General features: G+C 33.6%; 1 protein-coding gene across 2 annotated transcripts in view; it reads left to right on the forward strand.

Annotated features, from left to right (window-relative positions):
- The first annotated feature begins 1,474 nt into the window (after positions 1–1,474).
- Positions 1,475–22,827, forward strand: part of LOC149074696 (2-oxoglutarate dehydrogenase-like, mitochondrial) — a 35,670-nt gene continuing 14,317 nt past the window's right edge. Inside the window, exons 1-11 of one of the 2 annotated variants that reach the window (XM_089245768.1) lie at positions 1,475–1,548; positions 1,658–1,989; positions 4,889–5,125; positions 6,284–6,401; positions 13,131–13,231; positions 14,726–14,880; positions 16,405–16,551; positions 17,946–18,033; positions 18,132–18,311; positions 18,442–18,570; positions 20,517–20,696. In XM_089245768.1, coding sequence (XP_089101894.1) covers positions 1,750–1,989; positions 4,889–5,125; positions 6,284–6,401; positions 13,131–13,231; positions 14,726–14,880; positions 16,405–16,551; positions 17,946–18,033; positions 18,132–18,311; positions 18,442–18,570; positions 20,517–20,696 — 1,575 coding nt within the window. In that variant the 5' untranslated portion in view covers positions 1,475–1,548; positions 1,658–1,749. Of the gene's footprint in view, positions 1,549–1,657; positions 1,990–4,888; positions 5,126–6,283; positions 6,402–7,548; positions 7,652–13,130; positions 13,232–14,725; positions 14,881–16,404; positions 16,552–17,945; positions 18,034–18,131; positions 18,312–18,441; positions 18,571–20,516; positions 20,697–22,827 lie in introns of both variants that reach the window. The other variant, XM_089245769.1, reaches the window with a different exon arrangement.

The raw sequence follows: 22,827 nt of genomic DNA on the forward strand, positions 1-22,827 counted from the left end.
ATAATTTTCTTATTTGAGAATCTGATTATTTATATTTTCCCATGGGCTTAAAATCCTGATAATGAATAATTATTATGTTCACCCGAACAGTTTTGTCACTGCGTACATGATTTCCCTGGAATAAATGGTTCAAACAAATATTTAAAAAATGTTCACACGTATTTTAGTTCATTTTTTTTAATTCATAGCTGGACCTATATGAACCTATATCCTTAGTACATGTATTATTCTTGAAAACGATGTGAAAGGTTGAACTTTTCAATTGTGATTCATTTGTGTGGCTACTCCCTCATTACTACTTTTACCCGCATGAAGAGAATAAAATTAACAAAACTGCTTGCTACCAGTTTTTGCCGTTTTATCATTCCAAGAATGAGTATTTTAGAGGCTACAATTGACATTTCTCAATGAAACCATAATCTTTTACACACAAAAAAAAACTAATTTGGAAATAATACAAAGTTCATCCAGTACAATAACTTGATGACATTGTATCGTCTTCCAGTCCAGAGTTTACATTAATTAAAAATAATGTATTCCAATTTTTTTTTTTTTTTTTTGTGTGTGTATTCTGTTCATTTTGCTATTTCGTTATTTTCATGAATTAAAAATTAATGAAATTAAATTCAAAAACATTTACACTTCAGACAATTTTTGAATAACTATCTTCTAATGAGAAAACGGGGGGGGGGGGGTAGAAAGTTAGTCATGTTCGCAAGGGGGGCCACAGAAATGAGAAATGGTTGAAAGGGGGGCCATGGACAAAAAAAGGTTGAGAACCACTGATCTATATTATAGATAACATTTCCTTAACGAGATTAAAGTGATGGCCGATAGATGACGCCTTCATTTAAACCTATCTCGTTAACGGCATTACATCGCACTATACCGTTATGACTAGAGTTGATGTGTGCTGCCTGAAAGAAAGTACCTCCAGAAAACCAGATGACAGGTTTTTCAAATGCTTGATTTACAGCAGTGTTTCCTAAAGTGGGAAACGGAATGGTCCAGCTGGGCGATAGAAGCTACGGATTTAACATAGGATCCTATTGATTTACTTGAGTCGGGGGGGGGGCCGATGAAAGAAAAAAATTCCGTAGAAGGGGGCGATGGAATGAAAAGTTTGGGAAACTATGATTTTGCAGTATTGGTACTGCCATCTAACCTCAAAATTGAAAGTGAATATAACCATGATGATCTAGTCTTTGTTGATGGAGCAGAAGTTTTTGTCCAGTTCAGTTCCCAACAAAATGAGGCATCTAACTAAATTGGACTGAATAACAAGTTCTGATCTTTTCACGCCACACATAAACAGACACCCAAAAAGAAAGTACTCCACAAAAATAAGCTGACCCCTATTTTAAAATGTCCCGTAAAGTAAGTCCTTAGCCATATGGTCATAGGGTAAAGTTATGGAGAATGTAGCAGTAGTTTTTATTGTCTTTTTTTATTATTTATTTATTCATAGTTTTTTTTTCATACAATCAATGTGGCCTCACGCTTGATGTTTGGCAACAACTTGCTGACGTCAAGTTACCCTTCTTGAAGGTGAATTTTTAGCTATAGTTATTTTTATATCTTACTTGAATTGGTAGATAATAATAGTGAAGATCATCTTTGTTCGCAAATAGTTACTGACAATTCTTTTCTCTTCCAGTTGAAAACACATCAAAGAGTGATCAAGCAGTTAGTGTGTGAAGTAGGAGGTCTCTCTCATTAATTAGGTGGGGAAAACAAGTATATACAAAGATGCAAAGAATAAGAACGTTCTCGTGTCATCTTTGGCCCGCAACAACAAATTGCACGTCCAATCAAAGACGCAATGTTATAATGTCGTGGCTCGAAAAAGGACAATTCGCCTTGCTATGTCTTCCAAAACGATATTACCTGACCAAAGCATCCAAGGAACCCTTCCTGAATGGAAGCTCTTCAATGTATGTCGAAGAAATGTACAAAGCTTGGTTGAAAGATCCCCGAAGTGTACATAAGGTATAACACGAACCTCTATATTCGATGGAAAATGTGGATCTAAATCTTAAATAATCTTGGTTTATGTCCCATGATACTTTCACTGATGTGCAGAGGTATCAGGAGGGAGAAACCGCCGTTAGTGTTAATGATTGGGGGGTTTGCCAATTGCAACAGCTATAGTATAATCCAGGGTTTAAGCTAGATAAAAAATTCCTTTTGCAAAAAAGCAAAAAGGGGTGGGGGGAACGCTTTAACAAAATGCTACAATGCTAATGTAATGATTGATGGTTGGATGTCTACTCGTTTCGTACCTCCTGTATGTATTTTTGCTAAAGATGCTACTACTTCTTTCACATTCTATGATTTTCTTTTGCATTTTTCGAAAAATACGACTGTAGCTTAAACCCTGGTATAATTCCTCAAATTCCAGCTGACCACGACTGGCAACCACAGAAAACCACCTTCGGTCATTTCCACAGTGGTGGTCGACTGAAGTTTATCTTCTGTAGTTCCCAAATTCAAGGCGAGGATGTGAACCGATCTCTCCGTTAAAAAGGTCTCGCCACAAAAAGCAATAGGCCTACAACAGTAAGATCATCAATCATTAAACTTCCCTCACAGTTTCAAAAGTAGATAGCATATGGCAGCACTATAACGATCATTTGAGTGGAACAAACTTCTTGTTAGGTTCAAAACACATACACACACACATTCCAACATGCACCAATTCATAGAAGTTCCTCAGAAGAATATGGACGAGGTGCATGTGTGTGATTTAATAATAGTACAATCCCTTATGGAGATAGGTAGGCAATTTTTTTTCTTTTGCGAGGAAAAATGGCAGAAATCATGACAAAAAGTTGCAAAGAGTGAAAGGGAGTTATGATTTCAGACGCCTTTCTTGCTAAATAAGAAAATCGCCAGAAAGGTTGTTAAAACAAAACTGCCTTCGTTTTAAATGCTATTGGCTGTTAAAAGAAAAAAATGGACAATAAAAAAATAACATTCTTAGGCTAAATAGTGGATTGAGAAAAAGAAAGAGAAATAACATAAAAAGTTGCCAAAGAAATAAGGGAATAAGGGATAAGCTTTTCCCCTAAATTTCAAGTCAAGTACTCTAAAATCTGTCCGTAAATAACTAATTAGTGAATGTTTGTTGTATAATATGATGCCACACCCTCTGGCTCATGCGTATAGTGCCTACCTAATCAGAAAAATTATATTGGACTCTTTTACTTATCTATTTTATCGCTTACCAACTACATATACCCATTCAACCACAATCATCCACCTCATTGGGTTCTTTGACTGTTGTGGCCTTTGTATTTGTAAATGACGTTCAATGTTGGCACACATTCTAAAGTATTGATAATGTAAAATTTAGTTAACTACTTAATCACTTAACCTGCGTAAACAGGTTTTTGAATGTATCTCTATGCGTTATAGGCGACCGCTAGTTCCTAATCATAAAAATGGTTTTAAAATCCTATATAGCAATACTCAAGGGACAGAAAAAAAGTATTGTTACAGTGAAACCTCTCTTTTGTGGACACTGGAGAGACAACAACAAAAATTGCCTGTAAAAGAGGGGGGGGGAGCGATTGTTAATCAGAACAAGAGTGAAAGAGTGTCAAATTCACTCTTTTTTTCCCCCCTTCAAATTTGTGTTCAACATTAGAAAGGAAACAGCCTAAATACATGCTTACTCCAGCTGACTTAATTTGATTCTGCATAACACGTGGCTCTGCATGCTGTTAAAAAAATAAAAATTTAGGCACCATCCAAATTTCTCATTTCTTCTTATTTTTTAAATCAATTAGAGTTGTAAGTTAATTCCCAAGTTAGATTTTATTCAGATAAAAAGAGGCGAATGTTTTTATTAATGTCTTTCTCCTGGGTACTTTTTTGTAAGAAAAATAATTGAAAAGTATTTTCACTTTTACCTCATGTTTTGGTTTAAAGACTTCTATTAATTTTGAAAAGCCCATGTTTTCAACATGCTCAGAGTTTTTTATCAATGTTGTGCAAAACATGTAAAAATGTCTTTCTCCTATCATTAGGTAACCAGAAAGAAAGATTATAAATTAGGGGGAATAAAACTAAAAAAGAACCCAGGTTTCTTGGTTGTAACATCAAGCTGCAGTAACTTTTCTTCTGAAGATTTTGGTTTGAGAGTTCCACTCGTGTTCTAGCAACACAGACAAATTAAAAATCTGTTGTCCCCATGAAATTGTCAAAAAATAGACGAGAAACAAAAAAGAAATAAAAATTTAATTGACGAAAAAACTGTTCAGAGTATCTATGCCTGTCCAAGTTGAAAATGAGCAACCAAAATAGATGCAATATGTCGTGAGTGTCAAGCATAAATACCAAATGAATGCTGAAATAGGGAAAATCTCAACATTGTTAAACTTAAATCAATTTTTTTTCACCATGGATTTTGAACAGACTTTGCTGCTGACTATATTTCATTTATCAGCAGGTAAAGAAGTGCCCCTAAAAATTATTTTTGGACCATTTGGTTGACATTTATTTTCGATATATATATATATTTCATTTTTTGTCAAATTTCGTAAGAATGATCCATGTATATTTTGAAAGATACTTATTGCATATTCATTGTGACACTTTTTGCAGACAATTTTTATTTTGCTTTAAATTAATTTTTTTCTTTACCGTAACTGAAAAATAAAGGAATCGTGACTAATTCAATTTTGTTGTTGTACTATGTTTAGTTAAAAAAAACACTATATTTTTTAACATATTTGACAACATGCAATTTCCTATAGCAAGCACAATAAACACAATTTTGATTTTGCATTCTATACCATTGAGCATTGTTATAGTTTTTCTTTCAAAGCAAAACAAATCAGTGAAAAGTAAAGGTATCAAATGATTTCTGACATTCTTGTTGCAGTCATGGGATTCATTTTTCAAGAATGCAGCGTCTGGAGCTGAGCCGGGTCAAGCTTACCAGAGTCCGCCACCAATGGTGACAGTGCCTGTTTCATATTATCCAGCAATGACTGCTGTCCCACCTATTTTGGGAGGACCATCATCTCAAACCTTAACTTCTCCCGAGACTAAACATCATGTGGTTCCACGTGACATTGAAGACCATCTTTCAGTGCAAGCCATTATTAGGTCATACCAAGTAAGAAGCTTATTGAGTTTTCTATTTTTTTAAAGAAAAAAATGTGTCAAGATCTCTGTGAAACTTTTTTTTCTTTCTTTGGTCATAATCATGTTTTTAAAGGGCTAGTCTTCTGAGGAATGCAGTGTGACCCCCTCAATATCTAGACTATTTACTTAATCAAACTGGTCTTCTTAATTTTTTTTATTGTTGCTAAATCAATTTTTAAAATAACTTTGTACGTGAAATTATGAAATTTTGCTGAAGCTCTTTGCTTGGTTTTGAAAATTTAAAAGTTTTCACTAGTGTTTTTAAATTAATAGATTATGTTCTTGTATAAAGATGACATAATTTCACGATCAAAGCTGCTAAACACACTCATTCTGTTTTATGGATCATTCATAATTTTATACATTATTTGAAATATTATATATTGATTTTTTTTTCACTATCTGAATTTTATGTCTAAGATTTCTAACACTCACAATGTATGTTACGTACAGCAAGCATAATTGATACCGCTGAATAAGAATAAAATGGTCAAAGAATTGCTAGTTTTTCTTTTTTACTCGCTATTCTAATGCATTGCTATAAAATTATGAAGAAATGATATTATTGGATCTGGAAAGGCAGAATTCAGAAAAATAATACAAGAATATCTGATGCTGTCTAATGTTGAACAACTATTTATGGACCTCATTTTTCATTTTTTTGCAATTTCATTCATTAATATATGAATTGAATATCTCTCCCAATTGTGTATCATGACCTTGTAGGCTTTTATGCCATGAATAGCCTAATAACTAAGTAATCAATAGGATGTGTCTGGCACTATGCCATCTGGGGTTTCACTTTTAATAAGCTAATTGATAGAAGGGTTCTAAGACAAGTTCAAATGAAAGATAATATTCTTTTAAAATTAATCCAGATTTTATGGGAATTTCCATCAGTACAACTGTAGTTATTGTTTTTCAGTTGAGAGAGAAAAAAGTGAAGGGTGGCGATATATATTTTTTCCTTCAAGTGATAAAATCTGCATGTATAGATATCCCTCCTAAAAAAATATATATGTGAGCCACATTTCTTTTCTTTTCTTTTTTTTTTTGTTGTGTTGAATTTTTTATTTTTACCATATCACTTATGCTTTTTATTTTTTGAACAAAATGATATAATATTAAGGTTCGTGGCCATTTGGTATCAAAATTGGACCCACTTGGAATTACCACCACTAATGTCCAGCAAGATTCAGGAGAAGCTTTGACATCTTACGCTGTGGTCCTTCGTAATTACAAGTTAGGTAATGCATAAATGGTGAAGAATTGTGGTATGGCATATATCCCTTGTTGAAATCATGTTTTGCTCATCAATTTTAGAAATTCATTCTAATTTGACTGAGGAATATCAGGGATGAAAATATTTCCTATAATTTTATATATATAGAATGGGGAGCACCTGTGTGTTGATGAGAAACACAAAAGAAAATCTGTCCAAATTGGCTATAAGTCGTAGGCCACATTGTGATCGGCTAAAAAAATGCCAAAAGTCCATATCCCCCTTCATATTCATAATGTGCTTAAAATTCATTAATTATTAGTAATTAAATACATATATAAATTCAAGTTTTGGGTGATATATATTAATAAAAAAATTTAAAAGCATTACATGGGAAACGTGCTAATTTAACCCTCTATCTACCATATTATGCAAGGCCTAATATGAAGAAAATTGCAATAAATAAAAATATAAATGTAAGATTATGAAGTGTAGTGATAATAAATAATAATGAAATGGAATGTATATGTACATTATTTAATAGGTTATTTTATTTGTAATTAAAGACCTAAAATTAAAAAAATATATTGTTTTTCAAACAATTTGTTAGTACATAACAGCGTATCTAACCTGGTAACCTACTTTAAAATATGTTCAGACGATAAAGAGTAATGTTAATTGGAAAATATAATGAGTATCTAAAAACTTCTGTGGAATAGTCCATCATCTCAATGGCAACATAGTCAGATGCTCACTCATATACATGGCTATGAATTATTAAATTATGGTAATAAATAAGAGTATAAAATTAATTATTTGCATATTCAGAAAAGTTTTTTTTTTGTAATTTAGATAAACACAGCAGACAATTTCCTGCCTGTATACCATTTTTTTTTTGTCTATGGAAATTTTCATCCCTGAAAATGCCAGGTGAAATAAATAATAAAAATTAGTGGAAAAATTTGTTTTTGCATGGACAGTTGTGTTGAGCGAAACATGGTTTTACTTTCGTGGTTGCTAACATCTTCAAGAGTAGCTATCTAACTGTGTTGCATAATATTTCTGTGCTGCTTGATGTGAAGTAGAGAAAAGGTAAAAGTCTTCTCTTACCTACCCCGTTGTTGATGCTTGTGCCTGTGATGTTTCGATCTTGCGAATTTCTTTCTATGTAGATTCGAGGGCATTTTTCTGCCAGTCTAGACCCTCTTGGCATTAATGTTGCTAATATTGATACTGCTCAAGTAGAAGAATCGTTATTAAAGCGCCATAACTTGGGTAAGAATGTAATCTTTTCTATTCGATTAACCAATCTCCTGCTTCACCTTTCCTCGCTTATTGAATTTCCTTCCTTGCTGCTCATGTCCTGTGGAGTGCTGTGTATTTCTCTGTATATAACCATTTTTCTTATACACATATCTAAGCTCCACTTCATTTTAACAGCATATCTAACATTGAGCACACACATTTAAGACACAGAATTAGTAAATTGCACCACGATTAATGATTAACATTTTTGTAATAAGCATTATGTTTATCAAGAAATGCTTGAAAAACCATGAAAAGTTTCTGAAAAAAGTTATATTAAGTTGAAAGTATACTGTGCAGTTAATCATTATATTCCATTATTTGATTCTTGAAATTAATATTATTCTAGCAATATTTGTGAATGAATACATATTAGAGAAGAGATTTTTCTTGTTATTATGTGGATACAAACTTTAGGAAGAAAAGTTAGCTGTCTTCCCTGGGAATTAAGCTCAGCTCCTTTTGGGAATCAAACTCAGCTCCTCTTGCATATCGGGCAAGTGTGCTTGCCCTGCATTGCCATAAGGCATAATAACCAGAAAAATCTTTCTTAATATATTACAGGCCGGGAAAACATAGTCTCGCGATAGATGATTAGTTTCATTTTTTAAGTTATAATCATTCGATTTTGTTATAAAATTATTGTTTCCCATTGCTTAGGTAATTCAGAAAGTGTAGTTGTATAAGTTACCACAGTGTTTTCAAAGTTTTTGGTTGTGGCAACTTCCTGGTGGCTTGAAGTTACTTTATTATGGGTTTTCTAACTGAAGCAGGAATGTAAGCAGACCCACAAACACTATAATTCATTCACCTCTCACTTTTAATTTCAGAGATAAATGGTAGCATTTTCAACATTCACCACATAGACTTCAGACATAGCGAGAAAGTAAGAGAATACATATACTGCATGTACTCATGTATCGGACGAGGTTTTTATTCAATTTTTGCTGCTTCAAAAATTAAGATAATCTTATATGCACAAGCAAATGTCTAAACAAAAAATTTCACTAAAAGACTGGGAAAAAATCAGTGAAAAATAGAAGTTAATATAAGAAATACAGAACTAATGATAATTTGGGATTCATTGAATTTTCAATATTAATGCGAAAATTAAAATTGAAATCAGGAAGTAAAATAATAAATTGATGAAAGTAAACTTTCCCCCAACTTCTTATCAGTCGTAGGTCCTCAGCTGTACCTCCACTGCGATTCCAGGACGAAATAACTGGATTCTAGACTCCCAAAAGAAGAAAACAACACTTCTGGTTTTCTTGGTCTTCGACTGCCGGTTCGTAGCTCTGGTGATTCCTTTTGCAAATGGACACAAAAACAATCACCAGTTCGATTGCTTGGACATTTCCTGCCTAGCCGGGAACCAGTTCGGTGCCGATCTCCTCCTGTTGACAGCATGACCATCGTCGAATCGTTTCGAGTTCATCTCCTTGAGCTGCGAGGCCTTGCCCTCGGATGCGGACGCGTCCTGATTGGTCTTGCACTTGACGAGGATGAATGTCTTCTTCACCATGTTCCCATTGATGTAGAGACAGCGCCTCGTGCAGACATCCGGTATCTTGGATCCTCGATTAACGACTGCCGCGTCGACGACTTCTCCGTGTTTTGATATAAACTGCGACACTGACTCGGGTGTCATTTCCTTGGACGCCATGTTGCAGACCAGGATCATTTCAGCACATCTGGTCTCGAAAGCCGGTACAGGCACAATCCGGCGCACTTTAGTGCTTCCTCCGTTGACTTGGAATTTGTTCGAGTTCCTGAGACAGTACCGGACGACCCTCCAGTCCTTGGTCAGGGTCTTGACCTTCCTGAAAGATGAGACCAACCTCAGGCTGATGTAGCCCTCATTGATTCTTTGGATTTGTTTCAGCAGGAAGTTGTTCCTCATGATGTTGAAGTCGGTGAAGTAGCTCTCGACTTGGGATATGATCCTCTCTTCAAGTTCTTCGTTAGGTATGCAAAAAATCTTTGTTATTGCCATTGCTGGCCTTCTGTTTGCCATCGGCAGATGAAGAACACATGCCGTCCTTACGGCTTGGTTCATTGATCGGACTTAGAACTAGTACATTTCCCAAGAGTGAGTCGTACACTGTCGGGCATATTAGCATTTCATTTATCAATCGACTCGACACTGCTCAAGTAATTGGCACGTACCCGTGTTTGCCGCCGCTGATCTTCATCATGCATATTTTCAAAGGGGCTATCTCACTTTCACCAAATGCGGACTTGATCCTTATTCTACCCTCGCCTTCACTGTCGTCGATCTCAACCAAATCAGATCTAATGACTGAGATCTTGGTCCCAGAATCGACTATGCCTCTTATTGTCTTCTGACCACATTTCAAACTCACGGTCTGCAGTGTGTCAATGTCCGCACCAGCACCAGCTGCCGGCACTGTGATATCTGCTGTTAGGACTGTGGTTTCTTCAATCGTGTCCCCCTCTTCTGTCTGGACAGAGTTCGCCTGGGCCCGACTCAATGGCTCCTGCTGGACTCTTGCAGAACAAAACCTTGCTATATGGCCTTCTGCTCCACATGCATAACAAGTGACTGCGGCTCTCTCTGGTATTCAAACCCATCCAAGCTTTAGGTGGGAAGAACTCACCCTGAAGCCTCTGGTTTTCGCTGGCTTTCACATCTCGGATTTTGATGAACCGGTCTTGGGGTTCTCGTCCTGTCACTAGGGAAGGGTGTTTTCAGAGTCCTCTTCACATCATCGAATCTATCTAGTTTCTCTGATAGCTCACTTGGTGACACCATATCACTCCATTCGTCCAGATAGTGTTCTTTAAAATCTGCTGAGACGGCTGGGGGTTCTGCCGCGCCCAGCTTGATTATTCTCCTCTCTTCTGGCTCGTGTCTCGATCCTCAGTCTTTTGAGTTATGTTCCATCTCTTTTTCTCTACGCCGCTCTTCCATCTCCATCTCTTTATCTCTACATCGCTCTTCCATCTCCATCTCTTCTCTCTCTTTCCTATTGCCTATGATCATTTTCAGCATCTCTCTGCATATCGCTTCATTGTACAGTTCACTTTCCTGTATGGTACTCACTAGTTGCATTAAGTTGAACTCTGGTCGGACTGCTACCCCCAAGTTGGCGGCTATGGTCTCCAGATCCTCCTTGTTCCCTTTTGCCAAATACGCCATCTTTATTTATCGTCTCGATACCATCGCACAACACTTGCTTCTTTTCCCTAGGCGGGATTGCCCCTCTCAGCACCGGTTGTCGGGTTGACTTCACGAAAAAAAACAGCGTTGAAGCTCGCTGCTGCCACTATCCTTCTATACGAACCGGGGTGGTTACGAACCATCGCTAGTACACTCTTCTTCGAATTCAGCTCACAATCTTGAGTCGTTGAAGCCACGACCCTATCCTACCGACATCGCCAGTAAACTTTCCCCCGACTTCTTATCGGTCGTAGGTCCTCGGCTGCACCTCCACTAAGATTACAGGACGAAATAACTGGATTCTAGACTCCCAAAAGAAGAAAACAACACTTTATTTATTATCCAACACCTCCAATGGAACCGTCCTCTCTCTTTGGTACAAACTTTCATCCTCCCCCTCTTTTTCGAATGTCTCAAATCATTCTCGTTTCTCTCTCTCGCGACTCCTGTTTCTCCTCAGCCTTTTTCCAACCTCTTTTCTCCTGAACCTTACAATGAATAAAACAATCAAAAACTAATGAGAGAAATAGTTTCAGAATTAATGGAAACTCAAGATTTATGATAGATATAATTTTATAATTCCTTTAGGGTCTTCTGTTTCATTCAAGGCTCTGAGCCAGATGCAGGAGTTCTGTGGCATCAGATCTGAAGGTGTTGTAGGTGCTCCACAGTATGCACCCACAGTATTTTGTACCACCCTATATTTTGAGTACCTTCCAGAATTTATTGAGGAATCCACTATACATCACACCTTGCATTTACATTGTTTCGCTCTAAAAATCTTATGCTATTATCTGTGAATAACAAAATAAACAGTAGATTTAATAAATGTAGTTTACTTTATTTTGACGTGAAAAATCATGCCTTGTCTCATATGCGAGCTCGTCTTGTATGCGAGTAAATACGGTATGTACAGAATTTTGGCATTCACAAATTTTTTAGAAATTCCTCAAAACATTAATTTTCAAACTTTGCAACTCTTGGCTTCCTTGTCCTACAGATTTTTTACCTGTGACTCCCAAGAATAGTTTAGAAAAGGACTATTTTTTTTATAAACAATGAGCACAAATCAATGCTGCCATCTTGCAGCGATAACCCTGACCGAGTTTGCCGATACTCCTTTGAGCTGTGACTAATGAGAACTTCCACTTTGAGAACCACTGCCTGAGAAGGATGTTTCACAAGGTGCATATGAAATTGTAATAATAATAATCGCAGCTTCCTTGAGCTTCCATAATCTGTATGTGCCCTATCCCTGCATATTCCAATCAAGATACTGTTCAAATAAAATATACTTATTGAAGTTCAGAAAAAATGCAGATGTCCATTTTCGTGAGTGATAACTTTTTCTTCAGCAACAAGGAAATGATCACTAAAGTTCAAAGCAGCATCAACATTGTCACTTATCAAAAATAATGTTACGATAATGTAGTAAAATACCTCGTGACACATCAGCAAAACAGGGAATGACCAAATTGTCTATATGTCTGTTGAAATGTACAGGGTTATCAAAACTTAAATAAGGTTATAGGTTATTCTTAGTAGAACTGTAAGTAGAAAGCATTGTTGAAAACCAAGTGAGAAAATTTGATTTTTTTTAAAAAGTTTTAAAATGATTTGTGAAATAATTTTTGAATGGTCTGTTGTTTGAATACATTTTTGATACCAAATTTTTCATGTCACTTTTTTTTCTCCATTACAATGCCTTCCAGAGCCTTCTAAGGATTAAAGATCGACTCAATAGTGTGGTCCTTTATTAATAAATAATAATGTGCATCACATTAAGATTAATCATGTGCACCCTCTATAATATAGTAAAACCTGTCCAAAACGGAATATTATTTCAGTCTCTTGATGTTCTGTTTCATACAGGTTTCACTTTGTATCAAAAACACATTGAATGTTTTGCCTGTGAGATTATAACCATTAGAGTACATTAGATACGTGTAGTAAAGCTATAAATATTTTTGCAATTTATGTCTTCAAAAATATGGTCCTTCAATTGACAAAAATAGGCATCACAGTCAACTGGTTGCTGACCACTGGTGTAAATGATACTGTATTTTTAAATTAATTCATATTCAATGCCTATTCAAAAATTTGTATGTAGTAATGCAAGGTCATTTTAATTATGTTGTATATAATCAATGTTTTTTTCTATAGTGTTATTGTACTAAAATTGGTTTATTTTGAGGAATTTTTTAATTGATTTTTAGGTTCTTATGGATATTTGAATATGAAAAATTGCAATATATTTTTTTTTAGATGAAAAAGATATGGATCGTGAATTCAAACTGCCTGCTACCACTTTCATTGGTGGCAGTCAAAATATACTTTCTTTGAGAGAAATTCTAAAACGACTTGAGGTAAGGAATTTGCATTGTAGCTCTCACTTGGGGTTCAAAGTATATGTTCTTTTTTTCCAAATTCATATTTTCAAATAAATAGGATTTTGCCTATCACATTTGTTTGAGGGATATTTTTCTTCCATTTATTTATCTATTAAAAAAGCGGAAATGACCCAGTTTTTGTATTGGCTGTTATTTGTAATATGTGATTATATTTCTACATTGAGTAGTTATTGACAAATTTGTATTTATCCTATTTATAGTATTTGTTTTTAATTGGAAATGAAAGTTATTATTTATTTTTCTAATTTCATGTCTTTTATGCTGTCAAGTTCTGTAAATTTGTACTTTTTATTTATAATACAAACATGCATATTAAGAAGTCCCCATTGAAAGTCCTCATGATTTTGGTTGTAAATCATAGGTGCCCCCAAATTTCGACCCATGATGCCAATATGGCTTATTCAAGATCTGGCTTGCAAAGCAATTTTTTAAAACAATCATTTGAATATACACTTCATGAAGTGTAGTTGAATTCAAAATGTATGCAAAATAGAATTATATAATGAAATCCAGCATCACTAATGAAATGTCAGCATCAATTAAAAATGTTTAAATTCATTTTATCAGTGTTTATCATCGATATTTAGCCTGTGGAAAAAGTAATTCAGCTCTTACATGACCCACAAAAATAATCTTGTGTGCTAAGCGTGGCCAATGATCTGAAAAGTTTGTGTGCCCATAATATATATAGTTGACTAAATACGTGAAATAGACCATATTCTCCAGGCAGGTATGCCAAAAAAGAAAAACACACACACACAATAAGTCTTTTCCGTTTTACTAACCAGTTAAGTAAATGTTAAATTTTTATCAAATTGCTGGAGCAAAGCTTGTTTAGAAAGATAAAAAAAAAAAGCAACCATTATTTTTCATTTTTACTCACTTATTTTGTATTATTGATTATATCTATTATTATATTATATATATCTATTATTATATTATATATATCTATTATTATATTATATATATCTATTATTATATTATATATATATCTATTATTATATTATATTATATCTATTATTGTATTATATTATGTCTATTATAATAATACTGATTGATGTCAGTCTTTCAAATACATTCAGTAAACCCTGTTTTTCTGGTGTGACGGAAAAAAGCCACTCTTCAACATTTAAAAATCTGGTTTCCTTTGAATTTTACATAATGTGTATAGTATGTAATATGGTAATGCAATCAACATTGTAATTTTTTAATGACTTCCATTAAAGGTAACAATTTTATTTTAGAATTTTTATTTTGTGATTTTATATTATTCTATTTTAGTTTCTTTTAATTTTAAATAAAGATTTAAGACTTCCTAAAAGCTTCTTTTCAAAGTGTTTATGTTGATTTTATTATTAAGGATTTTAAAAAGTATTTATAGGTTGCCTGAAAATTCTCAGATTAATCTAAATTCTGTATTGTGATCAAGATATTTTTTCAATTTTTCAGACTGTATACTGTCGCCATATAGGTGTTGAATACATGTTCATTAACAGTCTTGAGCAATGCAATTTTCTGAGGCAAAAGTTCGAGACTCCTGGGATTATGGATTTAACTAAGGAGCAAAAGAGGCTGTTGCTAGCTCGTGTTGTTCGATCCACCAAGTAAGCATATAAATCTGATGGAGTTCATGAAAAATATTAGTGCAGTATGTGCCAAATAAAGAAATAAATTTTTAAAACACTAAACCTTATTTCACTTGAAGAAAATCTAACAAAAAATTGAGAATTTCTTAGGAAGTGAGTAAACTCTTTGCTTAAGAAAAATTGCCTTATAAATAATGTTTTCTTAACTTTTACAGGGCCCCATATTAAAAGATGCCCTTTCATAAAATCAGAAAATTTTGTATAATTCAATTTAGCAATTGCATATTGGACGAACAGTTTTTTGACTGAATACCAAATATTTGGCTAATGTTTTGGCTTATACCTAATATTCTGCAGCTGAATATGAATTTTATTAAAATTCATCACAATTATAAATAAGATTGGAATTTTTAATTGAAAATAAAATTATTGGTAATTTCAAACAATTGATATTGAATTTGAATTATACAATTTATTATTTAAATAAATATTAAAAAACTGGTAGCTGAAAGATTTTTATTGCCATGATACTGACCATCAAATTTAATTATATATTGTATTTCAATATTACAATGATACCTTGGCTAATGAAGATGATTTGTTCCGCAGTCATGTTCGTTAGCTGAAACATGATTGCTCATAGGTTTCTATGGAAAATCATTTGATTTGTTCCAGCTTCTACCCAAAATTTCAAGATAATTTTTTTAAAATACCAAGGACTGCTATAAAAAAGACAAAAACTTATTAAAAGCTTGAATGAACAGTTTCAAAATTGGATAAATGAGAATCTACTACAGGAGAATGGGAGTTTTTTTTTATTTCACATCATGTATACAACCAACACCAACTTTTAGTCTACTAAAGTTTGTTTTGACACAACACAATTGAGTTTTTAACCCCATCTATTTGGGATTTGATCAGTTCATTTCTGTGTCTGATTCATAGATTCGTACAGGTAGAAAAGGTAATCTCCTAGAATGACCAGCTTAATGCCAAGAGTCTTGCATTGAAAGAAAGAATGTTCTGAAAACATAGACTACTTTTCTTAATGCATAGGTAGCAGAAAGGTATAGGTATACACCCCACAATAAAATATAATCAGTTAATTTTAATTTATGTGAAAAATTCCAATATAATTTTTTAAAAATTATTCTGTTCTTAGATTTACACAGATATTCAGCCGAATATTTGTCCTATCTCTATTGCATATAAACTTTTTTTTTGCCTGTACCAGTTTTCAAGTTGCCATGGTGTCCTAGTGCGTGGGATTTTAAACCCTAGTATTTGATTAGAATAACAGTGCTTTTGTAAAGAAATAGAATTTTTCTTTTTCCGTCTCTATGTCGAGGGAAAAGTGTGCTAAACATATTTTTTGTAGGTAATTTTTCTGATCTACTTTTTCTTTTTTTTACCTTTTTTTTGAAAAATTATAGTTGTTATATATTATATATATAAAAAAGTAATTATTTATATATATATATATATATATATATATATATATATATATATATATCAGACTAATTAAGCTGTTCTTTTCTTTAGATTAGAAGAATTTCTGATGAGGAAGTGGTCTTCGGAAAAACGTTTTGGATTAGAAGGCTGTGAGGTTTTGATTCCTGCCATGAAGACAATTATTGACCGATCAAGTGAGCTTGGCATCGAAAGCATTGTAATGGGAATGCCACACAGGTACTTGGAAGCTTCTTTTCTGACTGGTTGAGAATGTTTCTGTAGTATGCTTCCAACATATTGATGTAATAAATATATTATCACATTGTATTTTCACCAAAATAGATTAAGGTATTCATGAAAAACCGCTAATTTTATGCACATGCTGAGGCTGGTGTTTTGATGTTCTTATTGTTTATTTATTATTTTTTTGTGATTGTCCTTGTAATAGCCTCAAGTTTTTGGAGGTAGGTCTCACAGATCTTTCCTGCAACTGGGCTCGGAAAATACAGTTTCTTACTAGATGTTATACAGTCACCCCCCCCCCATTCGCGGTTTGTTTTCCTCCATTATAGAAATTTTTTGACAACGCTCAGTAATCGTCATTCACGTGTTTTGTTTACAAAATTTGAGTTATGCTTGTTTAGGATGGCTCATTCTTCAAGAGCTACTGATAATGCTTTGAAAAGGCAAATAAATGTAAAAACTTGACAAGAAACATTAGATGTATTGACTATGCTTGGTGAAGTCAATAATTGCTTTGATCTGCCATTACTGAATCAATGAATCTATGGTGAGATATATCAAGTAGAAAGAATCTGAAATTTGTTCAGCTGTAGCTGCACCCTTGGCAGTCAAAACTTTGCAGTGCCTATGGGATCCATGTGTTTCACGTACAGAAAATACTGTTTTTTGTGGGTACAAGACCTACACAAAAAGGTATTCCACTTGGTTGCCATATTGTAACAGAAAAATCGAAAAATTTTACTCTTCTATAAAGGAAAGAGCTGGTGAAACGTCTATTTCATCATAATTTTATGCAAGTAAAGGTTGTTTCATAGGTTTAAGAAACGATTCGGGTCAAGCAATTTAAAAAAGCACTGGCGATCAGGCCTCTGCCGACCAGGAGGCAGCTAGAAAACTTCCAAAGACTTTGTAGAAAATTATTGAAGAGAAAGATTATACACTATTACTAATTATACTGTATTACTTTCTCTGTTGAAGTATGTAACAAATTCAAATTCAGTCAGGAGGTACCTTGAGAGTACTTACATGTAGTTAATTTTTCAGTGGTTTCAATTCCTTTCTCATTTAACCATATTTTATCTAAACCTATGGTTGACCCTTGGATTTAATTAGGCTGGATAAGGTTCTACCATACTGATGTGAAATATCCTCTTGGTTGTGTATATAGTTACTGTATTGTCACCAATCATCTGCATGCTGAATTTAATTTTTCAATTCACCACATGACTTAATGTTTTTGTTAGGTCTTTGAAACTGTCTGAATTGCAGGTCCCAGTTCATCAGACTGCCTAAAATGGTCTTGGTGCAACTGAAGAACATGACACATTGAGATTTCAATTGTTTAGTTATCATATTACTTAATACCCGCTCAATTCTTTTTTGTTCAGGGGTCGACTGAATGTTTTAGCGAATGTTTGCAGGAAGCCATTGGAACAGATTCTAGCACAGTTCAGTGGCCTAGAACCAGCTGATGAGGTTCAGTTACTGTCTAATATTTTATTTAATCTTAATTGATCTCATGAAAATCCGAACCAATAAAAAAATCATATTTATTTCTTTAATGATTTGTATAGGGATCTGGTGATGTGAAATATCATCTTGGTATGTCTCATGAGCGTTTAAACCGGATGACAAACAAAAATATCAAATTGGCAGTTGTAGCAAACCCATCACATTTAGAAGCAGTAGATCCAATTGTACAAGGCAAGACTAGAGCAGAGCAATTTTATCGAGGAGATACACAAGGAAAGAAGGTGATTGCACGTCACAATTAATGAACAGTTTTTAGTTTTAATCCGTTAGAACAAGAGTATTCTTTATCAATGTATTTTTATTGCAAAATGCACAACTTAATTAACTCTTTTTTCGAATGATGTTCTGCAGGTCATGAGTATCTTGCTGCATGGAGATGCAGCTTTTGCTGGTCAAGGCATTGTTTACGAGACCTTTCACTTGAGTGATTTACCAGATTATTCAACCCATGGTACTATTCATATTGTGGTTAACAATCAAGTGAGTTGGAACATTATGTAGAAATTCAGACGATTCTCAACATTATTTGTGTGTTTATGCAGGGTGAGCAAAAGGTCCAATAGAAACTTTAAAAATGAATAAAAACCGAAAAAATAACAAATAAAAAAAAAAACGGTTTGCAGGGTTAGCATTGCTAGGTCATGGGAATTTCTTTAAGACAGGAAAAAACTAAAAAAACAGCTGATAGGTGGCACTGGTACAAGCGACTTTGGTGGAAATATGCAAATGAGACGATTATAAGAACTTGCGCTCCTAATCCACAATCAGTTCATTGTTGTAAACCATGTATGTGGACCTGCTGCACTCTGCTGTTGCTGGATTTGTGACTCGCTTGCAATCTGTTATCTCCTGTGATGGTGGTCATATGGAACACATACTGCTGTAATAAATGATTTGGAGGCATTCTGTTCGTTATTCATGTGCCTTTTCTTTGACTTGTGTACATCGGCGCCACCTATTAGCTGTTTTTTGTTTTTCGTCTTAAAAAATTCTTGTGACCTAGCGATGCTAACCCTGCAAACCGTTTTTATTTTGTTTATTTTTCCAGTTTTTATAAATTTTTAAAGTTTCTACAGACTTTTTGCCCACTCTGTAAAGTTTATTTTAATGTGATCCCAAAATGAGCAAACTAATAAAAATACATTGTATTTGACCCTTTATTTGGCCGTATTGCTTCCAAGCACACGAGTAACACAGAGCAAGAACTCAAGATGCAACATGCATAGGTTTCTTATATTTTTCAAATAAAGGCATTGTATATTATGAGCTCATTTTGGCATTTATGCTTCAAAGCAACTCCTAACAAATTGATTTTTACTGGTGAGGTGTTCAAGAAATTTCTATAATTACTAGCAGAATGGCTCAAAGGTACAATGCCCCCCCCCCTCCCCATTTTTTGACAAGCCAAATAAGACTGGTTCGTAACCCTTGTATTTTGGAAATACCATGTGTTGAGACATATTGCTGTGGATTCTTCAACATTGATAGAAAAGTAAGGGGCAAACAATAAAGGACATTTTTATGCTGTTCAAATATATGTAAATTGTATGAATACAGTGTGATTCCTGAAGTGCAACATCTTATATTTTTCTAAATATTGAGACAATATATATATATATATATAGTATATAGAATATATATATATATATATATATATATATTGTCTCAATATTTAGAAAAATATAAGATGTTGCACTTCAGGAATCACACTGTATTCATACAATTTACATATATTTGAATACACAATATACATATATTTACATATATATATATATATATATATATATATATATATAGTCATGTAATAGCATTCAGGGTACCTCATTTGCTTAATATAACCCTCAAAATTTTTCTCCTCTAGATATTTCAATACTTGCTAATTAAAGGTTTAAATTAATTCTAAACAGTGCATCATGGCACCCTGATCAGCTTTGTGGGCACTATTATGGCATGTTCCATTACTGATCAGCAACTGTTAGGTAGGCTGGTATTCTAACTTCATGCACTGCAGAAAAAAAAAATGGTGTATAAAAGTGCACTGAATGGGAAAAGTTTGAAATTGAAGTATCTTCCAAACCATTCAGTTACGCATATGATTTATCAGGATAATAATCTCCAATATGAAGTGTATTTAAAGGGAACTTTTTTTATCGAAGATGCATAAGAAAGTGTAAAATTAAGGAACGTTTAGAGCTGGTCATGAAGATTTTTTGATCTGATAAGAGAGAGAAACAAGTGACATAACAATGTAAAGTGATAATAACAGTGGACTTTAGTGTGGTTCAGAATGAGTTAAAATTATATATATATTTACACCATTCAAAATTATGAAAGTTGTAGGTTTTTGTAGCGTGGATTTATGCATAAGTAATCTGTGATACCAAAAATTGATATAGGTTTGAATGTTCATATTGTTCTTCTTTAAGATTGGTTTCACAACGGATCCCAGAGTGGCAAGGTCATCACCTTATTGTACCGATGTTGCTAGAGTAGTCAATGCTCCGATTTTCCATGTGAATTCTGATGATCCAGAAGCTGTTGTGCATGTGTGCAATGTGGCAGCAGAGTGGCGTGCTAAATTTGGCAAAGACTGTGTCATAGATCTGGTAATATTTTGAAGTATAACATTTTCTGATGTTAAAAATGTTGATCTCAATTGGTTATATATTTGTTTGTGCAAACTAAAGCAGAATGCCATGTGAAACATGTATTAGAAAATACAGCTATGTTGGTTTTTCATTGTTTATTTTCATATGTCTAGTGGTATAGTGGAACTTTGTCAAGATAAGGGCAAGAAACACTGAAAATATTTTGTACTAACTGAATTTCGTATTAACAAAAAAAAAAAAAAAAAACTGATTTCATTATTAAAAGAGATTTGAAACAGAGCATATACTTCGCAAGTGATGTCCATAGTATATAAATACTGTGTCTGTATTCACACAGTTTTATGGTATTAATCTACTCAAATTAATAAACATTCTCAATAATGAAAAGGAAAACATAATAAAACAAATATACAGTAAAACCTCCCATAATGGTCACCTCTGAACAACGGCCACATTTTCTTAGAACAGAATGCATCCCATTGGATTAACATTAAGGTTGTCTACCGATCAACGATTTCAGAATAACTGCCACTGTTTTGTAAATTGAAATGAAAAAAAAAAAGATGTGTTTTATCACATAAGAAAAACCACCCTAAAGATTTGGTTCGAAAGAGTTTTTCCTTACTTGAGCCCTTTGAACATAGAAATAACTCTAAGTTCCTTCCTACATCAGTGGTTTCTAAAATATGGTCCGCTGACCACGAGAGTTCCCTACGTAAATATTAATGGGTGCGCTAGATGCGCTTCAGAAAGAATGAAGCAGAAATTAGGGTTGTCATCTGCAAGTGGCTATTTCATTGTCCAAAAAGTTAGGTAAGTTCTAATTGAAAATACTGCCCTAGATAACAACAAAACAATAGCTAATTGTATCAGAATGAATCTGATTTGTAGAATGCATGTCCCAAAATATACAAGGATTACAGCACAACAATGTACGTATTTTTCTTCGCGAAATATTTAAACAATAGAAAATCACAAAGTTCTTCACACACATGAAAAATTCAAACAGCTTCAATAAAAAATAAATGTCTTGTGCTACACACACAAAAACAGCTTCTTCTAATTAATGGCATGGGCCATTGTAATTTTACCAGAAGCCAAAAAATTAAATCTATTTCAGAAATACTGAACCTCTCAACAACAAAACCTCCCAATAACGACCAAATTTGCTTGGTCCTGTTAGTAGCCATTGTTTGGAGGTTTCACTGTATATTGCATTATTTATATAGGAACAAACTCTACCTCCAGAAACATAAAAGGAGTATAAACAAACAAGAATGTATGTAAGCATTTGAATTCATAGAAAACTCACATACACATTGAAGGAAAAAAGGAGTGTGTATCCTCCTTTTTTCAGCTGAAGGAGGGATTCTCAACTTTAAATGTTCTGTCTTATACAGTAAAGCAAACTTACTCCTTGGATCAAAAACAATTTCAGCACCCTGCACTGAAACGTGAGTATTACCCAGGCAAAGTACAACATAAAGGTCAGTTACAAAGCTGTAGAGCGTTGTGGAATCATTGGAAATCACTAACAAAAAGACGGTGTCACCAGTTTTTGAGAAGCTCGCTTATCTTCTGGATATGCTTCTTGGGAGAAATTTTTAATAAAAGAATTTGGTTTCATTTGTACAAAGTGCAATCGCCATTTCTTCTGAAATGGGTGTTGGCTTTTACATGTTTTGTATTAAACAAAGGTATTATTTCCCAGTATTAATCCAACGCACACACGCGTGAAAGATATTAATTCATATCAAGCAAGTTTATCTAAATGATATTTGATTATATGTACATAAGTTTGATCTTAATGTCATAGAACTATATTGTTTTAGTTACATATCTTACTAATTAAATATATATAAATTTAACTATGTACTAATTTAAATATGTACAATAATCATAAGGTATGATACTACACATCACAATCAGGGCTGTTATAAAAATACATATCCAAATTATAACACTATTTAAACTAATAAGACAATTTTTTTTTTTTTTTTTGCTTTTAGGCATTTGTAATATGATTGTAATTGCTGTGATTCGATTTGTTTAATCCTGTACCTAATCAGTTTGTTGAAACTATTAGTAAATCTTCTTTAAAATGAGCTTATCGTGTTGAGTATACAGT

Source organism: Pholcus phalangioides, unplaced genomic scaffold, assembly GCF_987345545.1.
Source record: "Pholcus phalangioides strain wild (caught in Gottingen) unplaced genomic scaffold, Ppha-v1.0 ptg000016l_1, whole genome shotgun sequence".
In the NCBI taxonomy this organism is placed as follows: Eukaryota; Metazoa; Arthropoda; class Arachnida; order Araneae; family Pholcidae; genus Pholcus; species Pholcus phalangioides.